The sequence below is a fragment of the Alexandromys fortis genome, unplaced genomic scaffold (genome assembly GCF_014885135.2).
Source record: "Alexandromys fortis isolate MF-2015 unplaced genomic scaffold, M_Fortis_MF-2015_v1.1 scaffold_176, whole genome shotgun sequence".
Classification (NCBI taxonomy): Eukaryota; Metazoa; Chordata; class Mammalia; order Rodentia; family Cricetidae; genus Alexandromys; species Alexandromys fortis.
The window spans coordinates 579,947-601,999 of record NW_026068070.1 but is presented as its reverse complement, the minus strand read 5'-3'; the positions used below and the strand labels follow the sequence as shown (position 1 = coordinate 601,999).

Sequence of the window (22,053 nt, the reverse complement as noted above, 5' to 3'; positions counted from 1 at the left end):
AAAAAAAAAAAAAAAAAAAAAAAAAAAAAGGAAAAAACAAAAGAAAGTTCAAAATCATACAACTATATACCAAGTTTAGACCCATATTGGAATACATAAAATCCTACCTCAATGCTGGGCAGTGGTGGGGCACACCTTTAATCCCACCCAGCACTTGAGTAGAGGCAGGTGGATCTCTGTGAGTTCAAGGCCAGCCTGGTCTATAGAGCAAGTTCCAGGAAGGGCTCCATAGCTACTGGGAAATCCTGTCTCAGAAAAAAAAAAAAACAAAAAAAAACCACCCTACTTCAGCTATGTGGTGGTGGCGGCCCACATCTTTAATCTCAGCACCCAGGAGGCAGACAGATCTGAGTTTGAGGGCAGCCTGGTCTACAGAGAGAGAGTTCCGGGGTGGGGGTGGGGGGCGCACACAGAAAAACCCTGTCTCAAGAAAACAAAAGAAATAACAAAACAAAAATAAAACCCTGCCCCCCAAAAGGTGCTTATGACCACATTCATCCATCTTATATGCCATACACAGAGAAAAATTAGTACATATGATTCCATAAAACAGTTATGCTAAGCATAGGGGTACACACCTGTAAGCCCAGTACTTGAGAGCCTAAGGCAGGAGGATGGCTACCAATCCAAAGCTAGCTTGGGCTACATGATGAGCAGAGCAGCCAAGGGTGTACAGACTATCTTTTGAAAAAACAAGCAAAACGACAATAAAAACAGGCAACTTTATAGGCAAGTCTGAGAAGAATATGCAGAAAAAAATACATCTACTTTAAAAGGACGTGTTTAAAAGCTTTCACCATCTATGATAAAAGCATTGCAAAGTACAACTTACATTCTTTGGAGAAAAGTCTCTTTCTTCTCCCCTGTCCACCTTCTGCTCCTCCTCCAATTTCTTCATTTTCCTCTTCAAACTAGAAGTTTAAAAATACATAAAGACACGTCAAATGACTGCCTGCAATTGATAGCCCACTGAGTTTCCTTTCTCTCCTTTGGTGTGGGCTATGAATTGAACCTAAGGGCTCAAGTCTAAACAGATGCTCAAGCACTGAGCTGCACCCCCAGCACCATTTTCATTTCGCCTTTTGTTTTTGGAAAGATGCCATTTATGTGTATTGTGGGTGCCTACATTGACCATGTGCCTAATGGTGACCAGAGGCCAAAATAGGATGTCCAGTCCACTGGAGATGTAGTTATAGGTGACTGTAGATTGCCAGGTGTGACAGGAAGTGTTCTTAACCACTAAGATATCTCTCTAGGTTTTTTTTTTCTTTTCTTTTTTTGAGATAAGGTCTCACTATGTACCCCTGTCTGCCTAGAACTCAGAGAGTCACTTGCCTACGCCCAGGGAGTATCCCTTTTTCATATTCAATAGTAATAACCTGAACCAAACACCAAAGAATTGTGAAACTTAGCATCAAAGGGTCCTTAAGACCTAGTCCAATTCTCAAGTCACAGAGAAAGGCTTCTATTATGGCCCCTAACAACACTATACTTTATGTGTGTAAAAGTTCTAATGACTTGGGTTCTGGGTTTTGTTTTCAGCCAACTAAGTTGTCAGACTGCTAGGCAACACTGCAGTAAAAGACCTGCTACTGATCTGAACTCTACTCTCTGCAGTCATCGCAATCAAAATTTACTAAGGACCTACCAATACAGGACTAAAATCTTTCCTTAAGTGGGCCTGATCCTATCTCATGATGAGAAAACCGATGTCTGAAGTTAAATAACTTTCTCAGAGAAAAATGAGTTTAGACTTAAAGCTTCCTGGCTTTACATCGTTTCTCCGTTTCTCACTAGTTTTCTTAGCAGCTGGGCTCCTGGTCCCGCAGTATTAGCTCTGATCTCCCCATAGCCCTCCTGGTGTCTTCGAAGTGTCTGGCAGACCCAGATCAAAGGGAAGCCCCCTTCCCACTCCTCCTTCCCGTCCTGCCGGTCCCACGAATAAGGTAAATCTGAGGCAAACACTGCGGGGCCCCCACTCTCTCGGCTGGATTCCCTGCGGAACGCGAGGTTCAGACGGCCTCCGCCAGGGAGCCCGAGGGAGTGAGGACACAGGCTGTGACAGAGGCGCTCACTCACGGTGGGGTCTTCCTCCTCATCTGCCATCCTAGCTGCCCGCCAGCCTTCTGAGCGCCACCCGCGGAGCGCTAGCAGTTTTTATAAGATCCTTGCGTCACTTCCGGCCAGGAGGGCGCTGCGTCGGCACGAACGCGCCTCGTTCTCCTCCGCCCGTCCTCCAGATTGGCTAAAAAGCGGTGCCGCGCTCGTAGGCGTGGACTCCAGAAGAAGGAATAAAACAGTCAGAAGCCGGGCGTGGAATGCCGGCCTGCGCGTGGAAGGGTGAGGCCAGCCTAGGCTACGTGAGCCCGCGTCTCAGAAAGTATAGAGGACAGATTTGTACGTCCGCATGGAGGTTTATACATGCTTGTAATTCCAGCTCCGGAGAAACACGATGGATCTTACCTTCCGGGGCTGATGCACTCAAGTACCCAAGCCACACAATCTGTCATACCGTGTTTTTAAATACAATCTTTATGTGTCCGCGTGTTTCGCCTGTATGTGTGCAGAGCTAAAGAGGCCAGAAGAGGGCACCCGATTTCCCGGGAACCGGGGTTAAAGATTGTGAGCTCTGCCGGGCGGTGGTGGCACACGCCCTTAATCCCAGCACTCGGGAGGCAGAGGCAGGCGGATCTCTGGGAGTTCGAGGCCAGCCTGGTCTACAAGAGCTAGTTCCGGGATGGGCACCAAAGCTACAATGAAACCCTGTCTCGAAAAACCAAAAAAAAAAAAAAACATTGTGAGCTCCATGTGGGTGCTGGGATCAAACCCAGGTCTCTGGAATCTTAACCACAGAACCGTCTCTCCAGCCCCCGCTAATACACATAACTTTTAAAAAACATATAATAATTTATTACTACTACTACTACTACACTACTGTTTAAAAGGAAGGGCCGGAGAGATGGTTCAGCTAGTAAAAGCTCTAGCAGAGTAAGCATCAGGTCCAGATTCAATCCCTGGGATCTGTATAAAAGATGAAAGATGAAGCCGGGTGGTGGTGGTGGTGGTACCCGCCTTCAATCCCAGCACTCGGAAGGCAGTCAGGCAGATATCCATGAATTCGAGGCCAGCCTGGTCTACAAGACCTAGTTCCAGGACAGGCACCAAAGCTACAGAGAAACCCTGTCTTGGGGCGGGGGGATGAAAGGTGAGAAAACTGATTACACAAGGTTGTCCTCTGACAACAATAATGAGTAAAAAAAAAAAAAAATTAAATTACAAAAGAGCTGAGCCAGGTGGTGGATGCTCACGCCTTTAATCCCAGCACTCGGGAGGCAGAGGCAGGCAGATCTCTGTGAGTTCGAGGCCAGCCTGGTCTGCAAGAGCTAGTTCCAGAACAGGCTCCAAAGCTACAGAGAAACCCTGTCTCGAAAAACCAAAACGACAACAAAGAGCTGAATGCGGTAATGCACGCCTATAATCCCAGCCTTCGGAGGCAGAGGTAGGAAGATCTCCATGAGTTCCAGTCCAGCCAATGGCTACATAATGACACCATGTCTTTAATTTTTTAAAAAAAAAAATGCCCAGCAAAATTCTTCAAAGACCTCGAAAAAACGGTTCTCAACTTCATTTGGAAAAGCAAAAAACCCAGGATACTCAGGCAACTCTTATAAAGAAAACATTTAAGCCGGGCAGTGGAGGCGCATGCCTTTAATCCCAGCACTCGGGAGGCAGAGGCAGGCGGATCTCTGTGAGTTCAAGGCCAGCCTGGTCTACAGAGCTAGTGCCAGGACAGGCTCCAAAGCTACAGAGAAACACTGTCTCGAAAAACTAAAAAATAAACAAAAACAACCAGGTAGCGGGTGTTGTTGACTGCCATTAATCCCAGAGGCAGGCAGATCTCTTGCNAAAAAAAAAAAAAAAAAAAAAAAAAAACCTAAAGAAAACATTTAATTGAGGGGGCTCACTTACAGTTTTAGAGGTTCAGCCCATTATCATCGTGATGGGGAGCATGGCAGCGTGCATTCAGATGTGGTCCTAGAGCTGAGAAAGTGCTACATCTTGCAGGTAACAGGAAGCCAACTGACACCCTGGGTGTATCCTGAGTATCTGCAACCTCAAAGTCCACCCCCACAATGACACACTTCCTCCAGCAAGGCCAGACCTCCTAATAATGCCACTCCCTTTGGTGGCCATTTTCTTTCAAACTACCATACAGTCCTTCTATAAGGAACCTACAATATGGAAGGCAGTTGATTTCCCTCAGAGCAGACAAATTAGGGAACCCAAAAAGAACACCCAGAAGAAAGAAGCCATGTTTTTATTTTTTTAACCTAATTTTGGAAGTGATATCTCATCATTCCTGTTCTGTTCTGTAAATTTGAGTCGATGAGTTTAGTCCACAATCAAGAAGGGGGATTACAGAAAAACAAAAATATCAGAAGGGGAGTTCACTGGGGCTCCCAGAAGCCAGGTACCGCATTATATTACATGATCCATGAATTTAATCTCAAAACAGTGAAGAAAACACTTGTTATTTAAGAAGGACCGTTGCAGGAGGAGGAAATAGGAGAGGGGGTGACCATATGTTTAAAGTACATGATATGCTTGTATAAAAATATCATCATGAAACATCATTTTGTACACTGCACCAAAGCTACAGAGAAACCCTGTCTGGAAAAACCAAAAAAAAAAAAAAAAAAAATCTGGTGCCCTCTTCTGGCCTGCAGGCAGACATGCAGATAGAACACTATACATAATAAATAAACCTAGAAAGAAAGAAAGAAAGAAAGAAAGAAAGAAAGAAAGAAAGAAAGGAAGACTTCAAAGCTCCTACCCCTCACCATACCCATTTGAAAAAAAAAAAACAGATTGAAAAGCCTGACAAGGGGACTGTGGAGAGATGGCTCAGAGGTTAAGAGCACTGACTGTTCTTCTAGAGGTCCTGAGTTCAATTCCCAGCAACTACATGGTGGCTCACAGCCATCTGTAATAAGATCTGATGTCCTCTTCTGGCCTGCAAGCATACAGACAGACAGAACACTGTATACATAATAAATAAATAAATCTTTAAAAAGAAAAGAAAAGTCTGACAGGATTGAGAATACCTTTTTAGGCAGTGGTGGAGCTCGACCAGGGAGTCAGACATAAATATTCAGTGTCCATTATCAGATTATCATGGAAGTAAAAATACATACTGTAAAGTACTAGGAGTGATCAGAAATAATAGACTAGCAACACGACCAGGCTCATGAGCTGTGCTAGGAAAAACAGTAGGAAACACAATGAAATCTAAACACCGTTAATGTAAATTAAAGATAGAAGAACCATAGCTTTTACAGGAACCTATCAAAAGGAAGCAACACAGCCAGTCATGATGTCACAGGCCTTTAATCCTCGCACTTGAAAGGTGGAGACAGGATGATCTCTGCGAGTTTGAGGTCAGTCTGTTCTACATAGTGAACTCCAGGACAACCAGAGCTACATAGGGAGACCCTGTCTCAAACAAAACAAAACAAACAAACAAACAAAAATGTATGAGAGGGGGCTGGAGAGATGGCTCAGTGGTTAAGAGCATTGCCTGCTCTTCCAAAGGTCCTGAGTTCAATTCCCGGCAACCACATGGTAGCTCACAACCATCTGTAAAGAGGTCTGGTACCCTCTTTCGGCCTGCAGACATACACAGACAGAATAATGTATACATAATAAATAAATAAATATTAAAAAAATGTATGAGACACCGAATATATGGGAAAGGCTGTAGCATAGGAAAGGTGGGAATAGGGCATAAAGGAATAAGGGAAGAGCAAAGGATTGTGGGAGGACCACTTATGTTAGCAAAGGACTGTGGGAGTACCACTTACGCTAGCAAGTCATGAACTATGAAGCATGGATATAATTCAACCCTCTGAACTTGAACCCCAAAATATAAAGTGGAAAAAAAATGGAGTGTAGTGAGCAGAGCCGACATAAAGCTGAGTAGAAAGCCCTGGTGTGTATAATGGTCTGTCCTGTCCCTTTAAGAGACAAGCCCCGCCCACTCCCCTCCCCTTCTGCTGAGGTAGGTGGATCTTCCTCTTCCATCCTGCAAGCTCTTTTCCTTCTCCTGAAGAGGTAACTTCCCCTCTCCTCTCCTCCCTTCCCCCCTCTCTCTCTCTGTTTCTCTCTCTCTGTCTCTCTCTCTCTGTCTCTCTCTCTGTCTCTCTCTCTGTCTCTCTCTCTCTCTCTCTCTCTCTCTCTCTCTCTCTCTTCTCCTTGTTCCCCTTCTCTCCTTACCCCCTTTTCCTTTCCCCTCAATAACCCACTGAATAAACTATACCCAAACCCTCTCTCTGCACAGCGTGCTTGCTTATCCGTCTCTGTCTCTCATCAGCCGCCGCGGCTCCCTGCCTGGGACCCGCTGCCCCTCGTGGCCCGTGGGCCCCTTGGTACCGTTTATTTTTACCTTTACAGTAAACTTCAACAAGAAGTTCAGAGTGGACTCCAGAGTCGAGTTAGGGTTGGAGGGGTGACGTCTCATGGGCAGCCATTACTGGGGGTGGACGGGGCTCAGAGAGCAAGAAGCTGGACAAATTAGTTACTTTAGTTTCAGCAGTTGTCATTGTTTAGCCAAAATGAGTGGCCTCTGAAAATGGGTGGCCATGGCTGACAACTATTGCTCTTCCTTGTTTGACAGTTTTCTCTGAATTGAAATATTCCACACAGGAGGGAGAGAGGCTCACATCTCATATATCTGGGAGAACAGAAACTTAGGTGATGCTGAGTGCCTGGCTCCAGCAGCTTAAAATGCAATAAATACTGCTGGGTGCTGGGCGGGGGTCTCTGACCAGCTGAGCATGAAGAGAAGAGAGACTCAGACAGTCCAGCTCCCTGCCAGCTGTGCGGAGAGCTGCAGGGGGCAGCTTCCTGAGTCCCCATCAGTGCTGAGGGGGCAGCTTCCTGAGTCCCCATCAGTGCTGAGGGGGCTTTTGAGTGATGCAGCTGCTTTTGAGTCATCCTGACCCTCGTGCGTGACCCTCATCCAAATCCTGTTAGTAACCACAGCAAGAGGCCAGTCAGTTTGCCAGGTTAGACGTTGGCGCCATCATTACTTTGGTTTGTGGTTGTCCCTTTCTGACCCAAAAGATGTGTGTGAAGATGTGTGTGTGTGTGTGTGTGTGTGTGTGTAGTGCCTCAACATTCTTCTTCCCAAATTCTGACATTCCAGTTCCCCATGACCATGTTCAATTATTCATGCAATGGTTTCAATGTTTGTTTATTATGTGTATCTGTACATATGTACTTGTATGAATGATAATGGACAATATGCAGGAATTGGTACCCTCCTTCTACCTTGTAGAGAGTCCAGGGATTGAACTCGGGCTGTCAACCTCGGCAGCAAGCACCTTACCCATTGGGCCATTTCCCAGGCCCTGCAATAAATAATTGACAAGCAACTGCCAGATATTCAGCACCAATAAATGGCAAACAATGCGAGCGAGCCTCCCAGCTTGGCAGGCGAAGGAATCTGATAGCACACACTTTAGAAGAGCCTGTTGGGGAAGGCGATCCAAGGTCAGAGGAAGAAGCCTCCTTTGAGCAGGTGGAGATTCAGTCAAGGCCTGAGAGATGCGTGGGGTTAGGTAGTAAAGAAGGCAAGTGCAGCGTGCTCAGCCCTCGCCAGCCTTTGACCGCCAGCCTTTGACTGCCAGCCTTCCCCCCTGGAATGTCTTTCCTCCTATTGCAACACAGTCTGCTCCTCAGGCCCAGGGAGATGGCTGCTCTTGGATAAAGCCTTCTCTGACTGAAAGCGGTTTCTCCTTCATCCTCCCACAGCCCTTAGTTTTAATTTTTCTTTGACAATTCTCACTTTCTGCCTCATTTTTCTGGTTATTTCTATAGGCAGCTTATCTGTTTCTACTAAATCGTAAACTCACTAAGAACGGAGTCTGTTTCTCATTCATCTCGACTCCCTCCCTATGGTTGGCACATTCCTTCCTCTTAGAAGTCTGGAAACAAATGTGTCTGTCTAGTGTAGGGAATGCCTGTTTGACATCCCTTTTCAAATGGGTCTCATTCAAATGAAGCTATTGTTGCAAGCTATGCCTTCAGGACTGAATTTATCCTTTGGTTACACCAGAATGCTCCGGTCATGGTCCCCAAGACTGATTGGTGTTTGTCACAATGACCACAGCAGTCTTAACAAACAGGCCACTGTTCTGGGCTGACAGGCGTTTGGCCAGAACTGCCAGCTCTCCGGTGTCGGCTGAAATGAACTGATGAAGGAGTGTGAATTGAGGCGCCCGTTTTAGCGGGGCTCTATTTATTCCTTGCATTTGAGCTCTGAGGGCCAGTGACCCAGGCTTCAGCCTGGTGTGAAACACGTCGGCAGGGATGGATGGCACCAAGGCTATGGGGGCTTTCCAGCGAGACGGAAACAATGCTTGGGACAAAAATCACCACAGACCAGCACGGCAGAGAGCACTGAACTATGAGGCAATGTGATTACAAGTGAAGGCAGCTTCGATGCTGCAGAGATCTAGGTCCAGATCCCAGCTACCCACAGGCTCCTCGTGCTCCTTCTCTCAGACTCTCATTTGATTTGTCATTTAAAAATATTCCACAGATATGTCACAAAATCTATAACAATGTCAGAGGTATAATGACTTTATACTCTTAAATTTGTGTATTTAGCTGTCTTACCTAATAGGTGTTGTTCTCTTGGGGGCAGGGACTTATCTTTGCTGCTATCTCTGCAAAACCTAACAAATGCCCACCCAGTACATCATAAATACTGGTAAATACTTTTTACACAAATGAACATCAGTGATGTTTTTGTCCATTTGTTTTTGATTTTTTTGTTTTTGTTTTTGAGACAGAATTTCTCTGTGTGGCGATGGCTGTTCTGGAACTTGCTCTGTAGACCACGCTGGCTTCAAACTCAGAGATCCACCTGCCTTTGCTTCTCGAGTGCTTCAATTACAGGCCTGTGCCTCCACTGCCCAGCTACAGTAGCTAGTCTTGATAGAGTAATACTTCATATCAACTATTATTGTAAACAGTAGTTCACTTAATCCAATAGCCTTAGAAAGGTTATACCATGCTAATGAAGTTTTACAGCGGAGAAAACAACATGTATGTATAAACTGATGGCTCCAGGCTTTATTGTAGATATGAAAGAGAGAACATCCAGAGGCATCTATCGGAGCCCAAGCAGAGAGACAGAGAAAGAGAAAGAGAGAGAGAGAGAGAGAGAGAGAGAGAGAGAGAGAGAGAGGGCAGTAGGCTGAATACAGCCCGCAGATGGGGCATGGCCAGTGCTAGGGAGGTGGAAGAGAGAAGACTTGTGAAAATAGGGGCAGGAACGGAGGGAGCACAGAGAAAAAAGCTGGGTTTCAAAAAGGCTGAGTAGCTGTCAGGAGGGAAGCTCTGGCCGAAGGGAGTTTAGAGTAGTGGAGGAGGTGAGAAGGGCTAGGATGCTGGCGTGGACTTTGAAATGTGTCACAGGAACTGTGCTACTGTAGGAGCCTGGAGGCCAGCGCGTGCGTTGATTTCTAGGAAGTGACTCCCTTTGACAGACAGTAACCGGCCCTACAAGTTCCTGAGGAGTGATGCCTTTTATCTAGCTGCCAGAAATCTCCTGTAGTCCAGGTTGAGCTCATTTCTAGATATCTGGACTGCCTTTCGGGGAATTGGAGCTTCCTTTGGGCCTGACGTGTGTGTGTGTGTGTGTGTGTGTGTGTGTGTGTGTGTGTGTGTGTATACACAGCCTTGGTTGGCCCAGATTTTGCTGTGTAGACCAGACTGGTCCTGAATTGACAAGGATTGCCTTATCTGCCTCCCAAGGGCTGGGATTACTCAAAGTAATAAAATTGATGTTAAAAAGGATTTAGTGATAGATTTTCTTAGGAGATAGTAAACCACACAGGTAGACATAGTTAAAGGAACAGTGCCTTCAAAATTACCCAAAGATAAGTAGCATGCTAACCAGGCCTCTTAGACAAGTGAAATTTAGGATGCCCGGATGTGAATGTTTCCTCACCAGGACTGACCCGCTGCCATTTGGTCATACCTGCCATTAGACATACCTCTCAGAGGGGAGCTCAAGAGGGCGTCTTAGGGTCACACTCACCATCAAGTCCTGATCTGCAATTAAGTCTCCTGTGTTCTTAACAGGAAAGAAATAGTTTTGCCAGGTGGACAAGATGACCCTGGGTAAAAGCCATTCAAAAAAGAACAACACTGCTATACTTAAAATAATTCTGGCAATAGGTAGCATTTCTGCTTTGTAAATCTCTTCTGAGCCTAAGAAGTCAGACTTGTAGTATCCTGTCTCTGTTCAAACCGATCGAAGTGTAGCCTGGGGCTGGGACCCGAAAGAGACTTCAGGTGAGACTGTGTTCAGGGAATGTGTTGAAATAGGAGCGGCAGGGCTGCGTCCCCGGCACCCGGCCACCCGCATGGCTAGCTTATGCCCCGAAATAATTACATGGAAACTGTATTCTTTCAAACACTGCCTGGCCCGGCTAGTTCCAGCTTCTTATTGGCTAGCTCTTACATATTGTTCTAACCCATTTCTAATATTCTGTGTAGCCCACGAGCTGGCTTACCAGGGAGTATCTTAACCTGCGTCTGTCTGGAGCGGGAGAATCATGGCGACTCCTTCACTAAGCTTCTTTTTCCCAGCATTCTCTTCTGTATACTCTGCCTACCTAATTTTCTATCCCATAAAATGGGCCAAGGCAGTTTCTTTATTATAATTAACCAATGTCCTTCCTCCATCAGGAATGCAGAAGCTTATTGTGTATACGAGTTAGGAAACTCTTCTGTCAAGGCCCGCTCTAACTTAGGCTTTAACCACAGTCGGCCAGACACTTTAGTATAGAGCTTTTCGTCCTTTACCTCTAAGTGTGAGGAGGGATTTTTGACTAGGAAGGCACATTTTTCTGTAACTAACAGGCTCTCCTGAAACTAGAGGACCAGACAATCGTGAACCTAACTCAGGTCTTTAGCAAGAGCAACAAATGCTCTTAGCCACCTCGACAGTCCTATTTTAGTTTGTGAAATGCCCTGTGTGTATGCCTACACATATGTAATCTGAGTGATTGTCTGGCTTAGCTTAGTTTTTCCTACGTATCTTTTATTTTTTGATGCTGTAATTTCTTTTTTTAAGTATTTATTTGTTATGTATAAAATATTCTGTGTGTATGTCTGCAGGCCAGAAGAGGGCACCAGACCTCATTACAGATGGTTGTGAGCCACCATGTGGTCGCCAGGAATTGAACTCAGGACCTTTGGAAGAGCAGGCAATGCTCTTAACCACTGAGCCATCTCTCTCCAGCCCCGATTTCTTAATTTAAGTATGTTTTCTCAAGAGTCTTTCCTACATTAAACTTTGTTACATCTGTGGTTGCTGGCGATGGTTTCCCCCTCCTCTTCAGTCTCCATTTCAAACCTGAGTTTTCCTCTCAGTAACCAGACAGTTCACAGCCAGCAGATGGCACTGTAGCAGGAATGAGCAGAATTCTCAGGTTCTTTTGACAACCACTCTCATGATTTAGGGCATCGCCTTCACCCAGACTCTAATAAAGCAGACTGAATTGTCTGTAATTAAAGGCTCCGGCTTACAAAGTAGAACCTACAGCTTTGTCTCCGGTACCCACTCCATCATTAGACGGATGCCTTTCATCATCTTGTCAAAATATCCTCAGAGAAGCCGTGACAGGGCAGATTTCTGAATAAAGTGCCTGAGGTGACCCCAGCGTGACTTAAATGCAGGAGATAAAGGAAACTATCCTGATAGTTTAAGGAAAAGAAAAGCCCATCCTAACAAACAGGAAATCGCCTGAACGCTTCTGACAACAGAGTGAAATATGGGGCTTTTGTTGTGAAGTTCCTTATTTCGTTTACAAAATTCAGACGCGGTTTGGCTAGATTTTCGCCAGGAGAAGCCACCCAGCAAGGGCAAGTCCCAGAAGCCTGAGTAACTGCTGCGTCCCCCTCCGCCCTCATACTTTCTCGTTGGATTTCAGGTATTACAGAACATAGTACTACTGTAGAGCGTGGAAGCAAAACAACAAACAAAAAACTGTATCCCCCAAGAAGATAGGCCCACCCTCCTGACAGCGGTGCTATTTCCAGCTTGCTATGGTAAGATGAAGTGACCCTGCCGTAGTGTACAGACGTGAGCCACCAGCCTGCTTTCCGGTGCCCTCGTGAAACTGTACCTGATTTCATCACCACTTGTCACCTACATGTGTTGGAAGAAAAGGGATGGTTTTCTTTTGTTTCTTTCAGGAATCACTTGGTCCTGAAAGTCTTGTTCTCAAGAAGATACGCGGCGGAGAACATTCTGGCATACTCCGTGATGGAGAGAGAGCATAGTTGCTCTCCCCGGATTGTAGGCAGGCTGTTGCTCGCACACTCATAAACACACACAAAGCAGCAGCCCCAGAGGAAATCCTCCAGCCTTTATTTTTCAAACACAGGGAACTGTCCAGTCAGTCTAGCCGACGGAACAGATGCAAGCTGCAGACAGATGGTTGCCATGACCACAAAGGAAGCCTCGCCGGCCACGCCCGTCTCACGCTAGGCAGGACACTAGGAGAGGAGGGTCCTTAGCTCGACTATCCGCTAGTTACGTCTGATTGAGTTCGGCGTTCTTCTCTCGGCCCTTGCGCTTGCGTACTACGACTCGTCTCCGTCACCCAGGCCCGGATCGGGAAGTGTCAAAGTGGGAGCCGGGAGCCCCCGCCTTCGCCGCCGCTGCTGCTGAACCCGGACCCTCATCCCGGCCGGGCCCTACCGCCATGACGAACGGTGAGAGCTGGAGGCCGGACCAGAGGGTAGCGGTAGAGGACGGGGGACAAACGTGGCGGGCGGGGCTAGACTGACGTGGCCTTTCCCCCCGCCCCCTCCCAGCCCAGCCCCCCTGGGCCTTGGGGAGCCCCTAACTCCTGTCTGGGATGCTTCTCGCAGGTTCCCTCTTCTCACGTTCATCAGTGTTCCCCAGCACTGCCTAGTGCTCACATCTGACTTTTTGATTATCATTTCTCTCTTTTCTTTCCTAGAAGTTGGTTCTGGCCACTGGGGAGGTCGGTCACCGTAGAATTAGTGCTGTTAGTCCCCAGGGAACAGAGGGTATCATCAGGTTCCCTAAAGTCTCATATTTGCGGACAGTAGGCTGGTTGAGAGGACGTAGAAATGGTATCAAACCCCCCACTTTGCGGGGGAGGTGAATGTAGACAAACCCCAAACTTTTTTGCATGTTTGTTTTTATGACAAAAAGCCGTCACTTGTTTGGCTTTCAAATCCTAGCTGGGTGGTTCCATCTGGAGCTTCTGGCTTCTGTTGCAAAGGGTGGATTTAGAAGCCGCCTTTTGTTACTGATGGAGCACTTGCCCCACCCCCGTTTAGCTCGCTTAACTTTTCCAGGCTGCTTCAAACGATTTTATAGTCATGCCTTCCAAGTTCTAGAGGAGGAATTAAGACCTTTATAGTCAGTCTTGCAGGAAAGGAAGTGAGATAGCTTTTTTTTTTTTTAATAATTGGAGGGGCTCAGAAAGCATTTCTCATAGACTTTCATAGACTTACACGGGAAGACTCAAATGTCACGCCCTTGTGAATTTTGGCATTGCCTACAAGAACTTACAGGAGCAAAAGAGCAGCACACCAAGGTGTCCATGACAACTGTGAGTGTACTGATGCTCTGGAACTAGCTGTGATAGTTTCCCTAGAGGAAGACAGTGTGGTCCAGAACTGGGAGGAGCTGGCAGACACTGGTTTGGATGTAATATCCATTCGAAGCTTTCAGGGTAGTCAGTCCTACCACAGTACACAGAGTTAGAAAAGGAACATCACCCAGAGGAAGACATAATGTGAACTAGGAAACACATTCTGGTGTAGTGGATAGAATTTACCTTTATGTAATTCGTTTTGCTTACCTATATAACACATGAAACAGAGCTAAGAGCTTGCCATGGTGTCTAAGCATCGAACACGTTTTTGTTTTGGTTGTTTTTGAGACCGGACTTTGCACGTTGTGTGTGGCATGCCTTGAAGCCTGGCATTGGCAAGAGGGAAGCGGACAGAGCCTGGTTTAAGGTCAGCCCTGCCTACGCATCTGTAGGACATGGTCTCCCTCTGCATCTTAGGCTGAGCTTGGCTAATGCCAGTATCATGGCAGTGCCTCATTGTGGATGCACTTTTTGGATGTCAATTTTTCTTATCTTTTTTCCTCTTATGCACATTTTTTGTTCTGGCAGGAATCTGATTTGTAAATGGTGACTCATGCTTGAAGTATCAAATGAGTATAGCAAAAGTGTAGCCATATGAAGTCGAACGCTTGGAATTTCCACTAAGCTTTATGGTCTGCCTTCACATGCTTTATCGAAAAACTTGCAGATCCGAAAAACTTGGCTTAAGATTGAACTTTCCTTCATCAGATGTGTGATTTATACCAAGAACATATGTAAATCTTTATGCTCGGACTCTCAAGATCCTTAAAATCTCGTATAAGCACCAGTTACTCCCAAGAGTCTCCACAAATACACCCGTTTTCCATTTGTCCTGAGGATGGGGCAGTAAAGTGGTAAAAAGAGGCTGTTTACAAGCAAGTTTGGGAAGTTGCTAGGTGTCGGACCCTTGCTGTTGAGTGTTGGCACTGCTGTTGAGGTGACCTCAGCACTGAGCTCTGGGCAGGCTCCCCTTCCCCAAGCCAGAGAGAGCAGCACCAAAGACCTTTTCTTCTTCTTCATATGACAGTGTACTCCTTGGACGGGATTCTGGTGTTTGGTTTGCTCTTTGTTTGCACCTGTGCCTACTTCAAGAAAGTACCTCGTCTCAAAACCTGGCTGCTCTCAGAGAAGAAGGGAGTTTGGGGTGTGTTTTACAAAGGTAAGGTTTTATCTGGACTCAGAGAGGAGAAAGATTTCTCAACGGCGAGGTTCTGTAAACTAGAAAGCACACGGCCAGGGTTATGTTTACGTTCATCTTTAGTATGATGTGTTGTGGGTGTGTGCTTGCTGCTCTGCACACCTGGCTAGCCAGCCTGTGAGCCTCCAGGAGTTTCCCGGAAGTACTGAGAGTACAAGATATGTGTGACTCTGGCCAGCTTTCTGTAGCTTTTGGGGTTTTAACTCAGGTCCTCATGCTTGTGTGGAAAGTGCTCTGCCCATCTGTTAATAATATAAAATAGTCATTTCTGCATTTGAGGGAAGAGATAAAATTTAAATTTGCTGTTACTTAAGGCATAGTTGTTTATTTTACTGTTTAGGTAGTTTTGGTATTCTAGGATTAAGTAAAAGTCTACAATGCCAAGTGTGGTACATGCTAATAGTCCCAGTTACTTGGGAGGCCAAGAAGCCTGTGTGAGCAACAGAGTAATATTCTGTGTTCTGGGGTGAGGTGGGGATATGTTAGAAGTTATATAATTTTAGGCTGGGCTGAAATTCTTCCTAGCAGGAAGAATATTTTTCCATCACTTTAAAAAATTTTTTTTAGATTTATTTTATTCAGATGAATACTTTGCCTGCATGTGTGTCTGTGTACCACGTGCATGCCTGGTGCCTGAGGAAGTTGTGAGCCTCCCTATGGGTGCTGGGAGTCGAACCCAGGTCCTTTGAAAGAACAACAGGTGCTCTTAACCACTGAGCCAACATCTCCAGCCTATCCACTGATTTTTTTTTTGATTTTTTTTTTGATTTTTTTTTTTAAGCAGAACACATTGGAACCTTAACTTTTAGCTCAAATAGTATACATATATTAACTTTGTTATTTTGAGTACCTTCATCAGGAATCCTATGGAACTATGTTTTCAAAATAGGGTAAAATAGGGACAGGCATGGTGCTACATACCAGTATTCCTAGCACTCAAAAGTTCAAATCCAGCCTAGATTGCATACTGAACTTTTTGTTGTTGTTGTTGTGTTTTGTTTTTGTTTTTGTTTTTTCGAGACAGGGTTTCTCTGTAGCTTTGGAGCCTGTCCTGGAACTAGCTCTTATAGACCAGGCTGGCCTCCAACTCACAGAGATGCGCCTGCCTCTGCCTCCCAAGTGCTGGGATTGAAGGTGTGCACCACCATCGCCCGGCCAATAAATCTTAAAGAAAAAAGATAGGAAGAAGAGGTCTTGGTGGAGGAGAGAGTGATATAACGCATGTGACCTGGAAGCAGAAGGGACGTGCCACCACCGCCCGGCTACATAATGAACTTTTGACTCAAAAAGGAATGGGAGGCCAGGCATGGCAGCACACATCTTTAATCCCAGCATTTGGGACCGAGGCAGACAAGCAGGTAGTTTCCTATGCGTTCAAAGACATTCTTGTTCTACCTATAAATTCGAGGCTAGCCAGGGCTACATAGTGAGATTCCATCTCAAAAAATAAGAAAGATCAAGGGGATAAGCAATCATGTAGAGCCTAGAGCATAATATATCACTTAAGAACATTCCAAGACTCTGGAAACTTGGTTCTCTTTAGAGGCTTCAGAACATGGCTTTGGAAGCAAGGGTTTTGTGAGGAGCAGCATGTAACATCTCTGTACTTCTGTCTTCTAGCTGCTGTGATTGGGACCCGACTGCATGCTGCTGTTGCAATTGCCTGCATTGTAATGGCCTTTTACGTCCTGTTTATCAAATGAATTCTCAAGTATCCCACTCATGAACTGCCAACCAAGGGGATAAAGATGAAGAACTTGCCGGAAACCTGGACCCAGTGTAGGAGAGTTCAGCTAGAATCACCAGTGTCCCTAAGATGACACCGCAGCTTCTGTCTGCCATATGTGGGGGAACTCATGGTCACGAACATTATTTTTGCTCCAGGGGACTCCAGAAAGCCAACTTTTCTAGATCTCTCTGTTAATCAGCCCTCAGCAGCAAGCATATATCTCCAGATAAATCACACCCCTTGGATATATGATTATGTACCTTCTGCTTAAAAAACCTGGGGTTCAATGGTAGAACATTTGTTTAGCATTGTCAGGGTCCTGGGTTTGATCCCCAACACTAAAAAAAACAACCGACAACTGGTCATCTATCTTGCTCTTCGGTCCCTCATCAGAACCTTTTAAAACTGAGGCTCATCATGGAAGGATACAAGGATACAGGCTGTATTCAGACTTCCTGGAAGGGGAGACTTTTGGGGTTTTTTTTATTTGTTTGTTTGTTTTTTATTTTCTTTTTTTTTTTTTTGAAACTGGGTCCTTGCATAGCCCTGGCTGTCGTCAAGCTCTCAATGTAGACCAGGCTGGCCTCAAACTCAGAGATCCGCCTACCTCTGTCTCCTGAGTGCTGGGATTAAAGGTGTGTGCCAGAAGATAATTTTTAAGGCTTGACTTTTTTATTGGCTAATTTGGATCTGGTGAATTGGGGAGGGAGGGTGGGACTGGGTGAGAAATAGGAGTTATGAAAGGCCAGGAAATGGTTTGAAATGTGTTTTTTCTATGATCATCTAGGAGCTGAAGAGAGCAGGAATTTCAGTGTAAAGAGCACAGATTGCCATGTGCTTGTAGCTTGAGGGTTTTCCCAAGAGAATCTGAGCGTATGTGCAATCCAGGGCTCTAGAGTTGGAGACGAGAAGCAGTGACCTGAGACCAGGAGCATTCGCTGCTTACCAGTGTCCCCAAAGATGACTCCACTTGACCAACTGATAGCAGAAAGTCAACCAACTCTTGCTATTTCCTAAAGTTTTTGAAATTGCATAGTGCTAAGTACTGTTACTCAGTTTTAAATACCAATGCCAGGGGAGGGAACTATTGAATGAATAATTAATATATTTGGAATTCTGGTAGAAGAGATAAGTAAATTAGTATAACAATCCATATACTAGTAAATTCATTTAGTATAAGAATTTACTGTAATGAAAGCATATATAGCTGGGAATTCTGTCATGTTATAAAAGACGCAAGCTTGTTCTTTAGTCTGGGTTACAGCGGTGTTTAGTTGTTCCCTGCCAGCTCTCAGTTTTCTTCATAGTGCAGTGTTCCACTGTTGTCTTTACTATAAGACCATGAGAAATTGAGATGAGAGGGGTCCCGATATTAACATATTGGACAGCTCATAGAGTCCATTAATAAAACGAGTAAAGGAAAACAGAGCTTTCCAGCTGAGTATTCAGGGCTTTTCCTGGGTGTGGATTCCTGAGCAGATGATCTTAGATGACTAAACATTTGAAGTGAAGACTTCTCCACCCCTTCCTCCTTATGCCTGCAAAAGAATCAGCTGTTAGCTGTAAAGTCGACAACACTCTTAAAGTAGGTCTAATATTAATGCTAATGCTAATACAGCAGGATATACACAGGCGGTCCAGTTGAACTGTCCATGGTAGAGCCTGAGGACCAGCGCTGGTCTGCATACGCTACAGGACAAGGCTGCTGGGAAGCTTAGGTTCCGAAGCCTCTGAGTGCTGTGATTGTAGCAGTAGAAAGCACTGCATTCGTGAGCATCTCTCTCCAAGAACTCGTCCACGGGGCGGATTGCAACCATTGCTGTTTCCGTGGTCATTCCTGAGGATTGTTCACAGGGGAGAGACGAAATCTGGAGAGATAGAGCCCGAGTGTGAGTTGGGTGTCCCGTGGGAGGCAGGTTCAGCACTAGTTACTTTGGTTTTGGTGACCTATTGTCACCAGTAGGGCTGATGTCTCCAGCTGTGGTCTGTAGAGCAGCTTCATTTCTTAGACAGCTTTTCATTCTGAGTCTCCTCATGGGTCCTCTTGGCCTAAATGCCTGAGTTGGTAGATTTTAAGATGTTTTCTCACCAGAATTCCAAAAAGTACATGAAGAAGCAAATAGCCTGTTTTACTTCTTAACTCTTGACTTTATGTAAGCAGCTACATAGGAACCCGCTGTACTTATTATGTAGACTGATGGCTCTCAAAAACTGACAAATTGTTCCTCTAGGGGCAGTCCTCTAGGGGTGGAGGTGTGAGGGTAGCAATATTGCCTCAGATTCAGGTTCATTACCACGAACCCTGTGCACCAGGATCAAATGAAATCAGCTCCTTTTTATAGTTGAAATACCATTTTTTATTCACCATTGTTGGCATAGTCCTTGAAAATAAACCTTTTTTCCCTGTGACTGTTGTCTGATTTGGTGTGTGTGTTTATTGACCTGGTCAGCACTTCCTCGGGTTCTTCCCATAGTGTGGCGTGTTGGCTCACCTGCGTGATACTGTCCTCGGATGAGTTCCTTGTGAAGGTTACTGGGACTTGATAGAGTTCAGAAGATATGTCGGCCAAGCTTTCTCCTGGGGGAGCGGAATATAGCAAGTCAAAGATAAAGTCTATTAAATGAGGCAGGTAGCTCCACTAATACACTCAACCAACAGGCCCACAATTAGAGAGACAATGCCGTTCGTTATTGGTGAACTCCATTCTAAAAGGTTTCCGGGTTAACCACCCAGACCTTAGAAAATATCTGAGCAATGGGATTCTGGAGCACATTTTGGGTACTTTCCTCCATGTCTGTGTGTTGGAAGTGCCAAGTAAGGACTGGCACAAGTACAAATTACAGCTTCAGAAATAATTTTCTTCTAAAGGCTACTTTGCCACACACTCCCACCCTTATTGAAAAAGGACAGAGGAGGCGATGAAATATTAACCAGCTCTCTGTGGTGAGAGGCAAATCTACCTAATTGTCATTTCACTCGTGGAAGTGGAAAATCAGATTTATTTATTTATTTATTTATTTATTTATTTATTTATTTGGTCTGACTATGTACCCCCCGGCTTTCCTGTAACTTAGTATGTAGACTAGACTGGCCTTGAACTCAGAGGTTTGACCTGCTTCTGCCTCTCACATGCTGGGGTTAAAGACATACACCACTGTGCCTGGTACAAAGATCTATTTTAATGGAATGAATGTAAATGAAGGCTCAGCATCGTTTTGGGCAGCCAGCAGACTGTATAAGTGAAGCTAGGGTTATTCGGTTGTACATGTCTGCATTTTACAGTTACTCGGTTTCTTTAAGTACTCAAATGTCCTTTGATTAAATGATACTTGCTGGCTTACTAGGTGGTTCTGTGGGTAAGGGTGCCTGCTCACCAAATCTGTCAGGCTGAGTTTGATATCAGGACTCACATGTTAGAAAATCGACTCTTTGCAAGTTGTCCTTTGACCTCGACACGTGCACCATGACACACTGCTCTCACTCTGCCAATACATGTGATAAATGATGTTTATTGTCAGCGAGAAAGCACGCCTGGAAGAGTGATCGCAGGATGCTTTTGTTAGTAATAATCTAGGGTTGCTAAATCCACGGAAAATACGGTCATTCACTTATAAGTCTGTGACTTATGATCATTTTCATAGCTAGAAATTGGATACTTTTTAATTTGGGGCAAAGAAAAAAAAACAAAGAAAAACTAGACAAGGATATAAACATTTACATTTTATATAAACTGGTACATTGTAAAGGAGTCGGCCTTTCTGTCGGCTTGTAATCGCAGCACCCGGAGGCTGAAGCAGAAGAGATCTTGAGTCGGACACCAGACTGGGCTACTTAAGACTTTTATAAACAAAATACCACTAAACCCAATTCTGTTTATGGAAATCGGTCCCTCTGTTCTGGGACCTCCCAGCCACACGGAGGCAGAAGAGAGTGCTCTGGGCAAACATGATTTGAGGGCGCTGCCGGACCACTCTGTTGCTCCTCCCAGAATCCTTTGGGACAGGACGGAGCATTTAAAAGAGAGTGCAGCTTCCGCTTCCTCGCGAGTGGGAGCGTGGCCGGGGTCCTGGACGCGGGCTGTTTAGTGTGGTGTGGTGTTTCGTGCATGGCGCGTGTGGGCTGAGTGCGAGTGAGGATGTGGGAGTGTGTGTGCGCGCCTGGGGTGTGCGAGGCGAGTGAGTGTGTCCGCCCCGCGCCCCTCCCCCGCCTACACCTTGATCTTATTTGATCGGGTCGTGACCCCCGCCCCGCCGGGCCGTCCCGAAATGAAAAGCAGCCCTCCTGCGAAGCCCCCTCCGCGGGGCGCTGTGCAGCGAGGCCCCCCTGGGCGGTGGCAGTGCCGAGGTTCCCGAGGTCTCGGGATCGGTCCTGCGGGCCCGGCGCTCAGAAGTGATGAATTGATCAGATAGACGAGGCCGGGTTTGTCCCGGCCGCTGATTACCGAGGCGATTCTGATCTGAGCCCGACCCCAGGACCCGGCTGCCCAACCCCCGCTCACGTCTGCGGCCCCGTGTGCTGACGTTCAGAGACCCGGGGTGTGAAAGCGCCCAGGAGGCCTTTTTTTCTGCCGCAGTATGTCCGTTCTCCCGCGCCCCCCCCCCCTCAGCCGCGTTTAAGCTGGGCTTGTATCAGTAGCCTTCTACCTAGGGCTAAAAGGCGCTATGCACTGCTCAGCCTCTGCTGAGGAACGTGTCGGTTAGAGAACATAAACTTAGAAGCTGCTGGATCCAGGGACTCTATATAGTGAATTAGAATGGAGTGTGTAGGGTTTGAAGCTTAAGGATGGATTTTTTTTTTTTTTTTTTTTTGAGCCTGTCCTGGAACTAGCTCTTGTAGACCAGGCTGGTCTCGAACTCACAGAGATCCGCCTGCCTCTGCTTCCCAAGTGCTGGGATTAAAGGCGTGGGCCACCACCGCCCGGCAAGGGTGGATGTTTTGTCTTAAGGCAACGTCCCTTTGTGAAGCTGGTGAACTTGGTTTGTAGCCGAGGATGATCTTCAGCTGCTTCTCTGCAATTCCCAGGCTCAAATTAAATATGTTGAGCTAAGACAAAACAACAACAAAACCTTAAATATGTGTGTGTATTGTGTTTGTGAGCGTATGGGCACTTTGGTGGTGTGTCGGGGACACACATGCAGATGTTTGTGGAGGCCTGAGGTTGGCTTTAGTTCCTCCTGGGTGATCCCCCCCCTCCCGCCTCATATTCTGAGGCAGATCCTCTCCTCGAATGAGAAACTTTGTCCTAAATAGCCATTTGCATACACACACACACACACACACACACACACCCGCACACATCCAGGATTACAGGTGCACACACCGGCTTTTATGTGGATTTGGAGAATCCAGACTCTGATCCTCACTCTTGTGGCAAATACTTTATCTACTGAACCACTAGCGCTAAAGTAATTTT

At 45.9% G+C, this 22,053-nt stretch overlaps 2 protein-coding genes and 1 non-coding gene across 3 annotated transcripts in view; 2 read left to right on the top strand and 1 right to left on the bottom strand.

Annotated features, from left to right (window-relative positions):
• Taf13 (TATA-box binding protein associated factor 13) overlaps nt 1-2,203 on the bottom strand; it is a 12,785-nt gene extending 10,582 nt beyond the window's left edge. The window contains exons 1-2 of the mRNA XM_050120996.1: nt 2,080-2,203; nt 833-911 (exon numbers count right to left, since the gene is read on the bottom strand). Coding sequence (XP_049976953.1) covers nt 833-911; nt 2,080-2,106 — 106 coding nt within the window. The 5' untranslated portion in view covers nt 2,107-2,203. The remainder of the gene's footprint in view (nt 1-832; nt 912-2,079) is intronic.
• A 10,431-nt stretch (nt 2,204-12,634) lies between these two features.
• On the top strand, nt 12,635-19,048 carry Tmem167b (transmembrane protein 167B). The gene is made up of 3 exons (XM_050120993.1): nt 12,635-12,795; nt 14,740-14,871; nt 16,531-19,048. Exons 1-3 carry the CDS (start codon nt 12,786-12,788, stop codon nt 16,611-16,613), a joined length of 225 nt encoding a protein of 74 aa, XP_049976950.1. The 5' UTR covers nt 12,635-12,785; the 3' UTR covers nt 16,614-19,048.
• A 1,630-nt stretch (nt 19,049-20,678) lies between these two features.
• On the top strand, nt 20,679-21,100 carry LOC126487937 (small Cajal body-specific RNA 2). Its single transcript, XR_007588530.1, has one exon. It is a non-coding gene; the product is annotated as a small Cajal body-specific RNA 2 (non-coding RNA).
• Nucleotides 21,101-22,053: the final 953 nt, after the last annotated feature.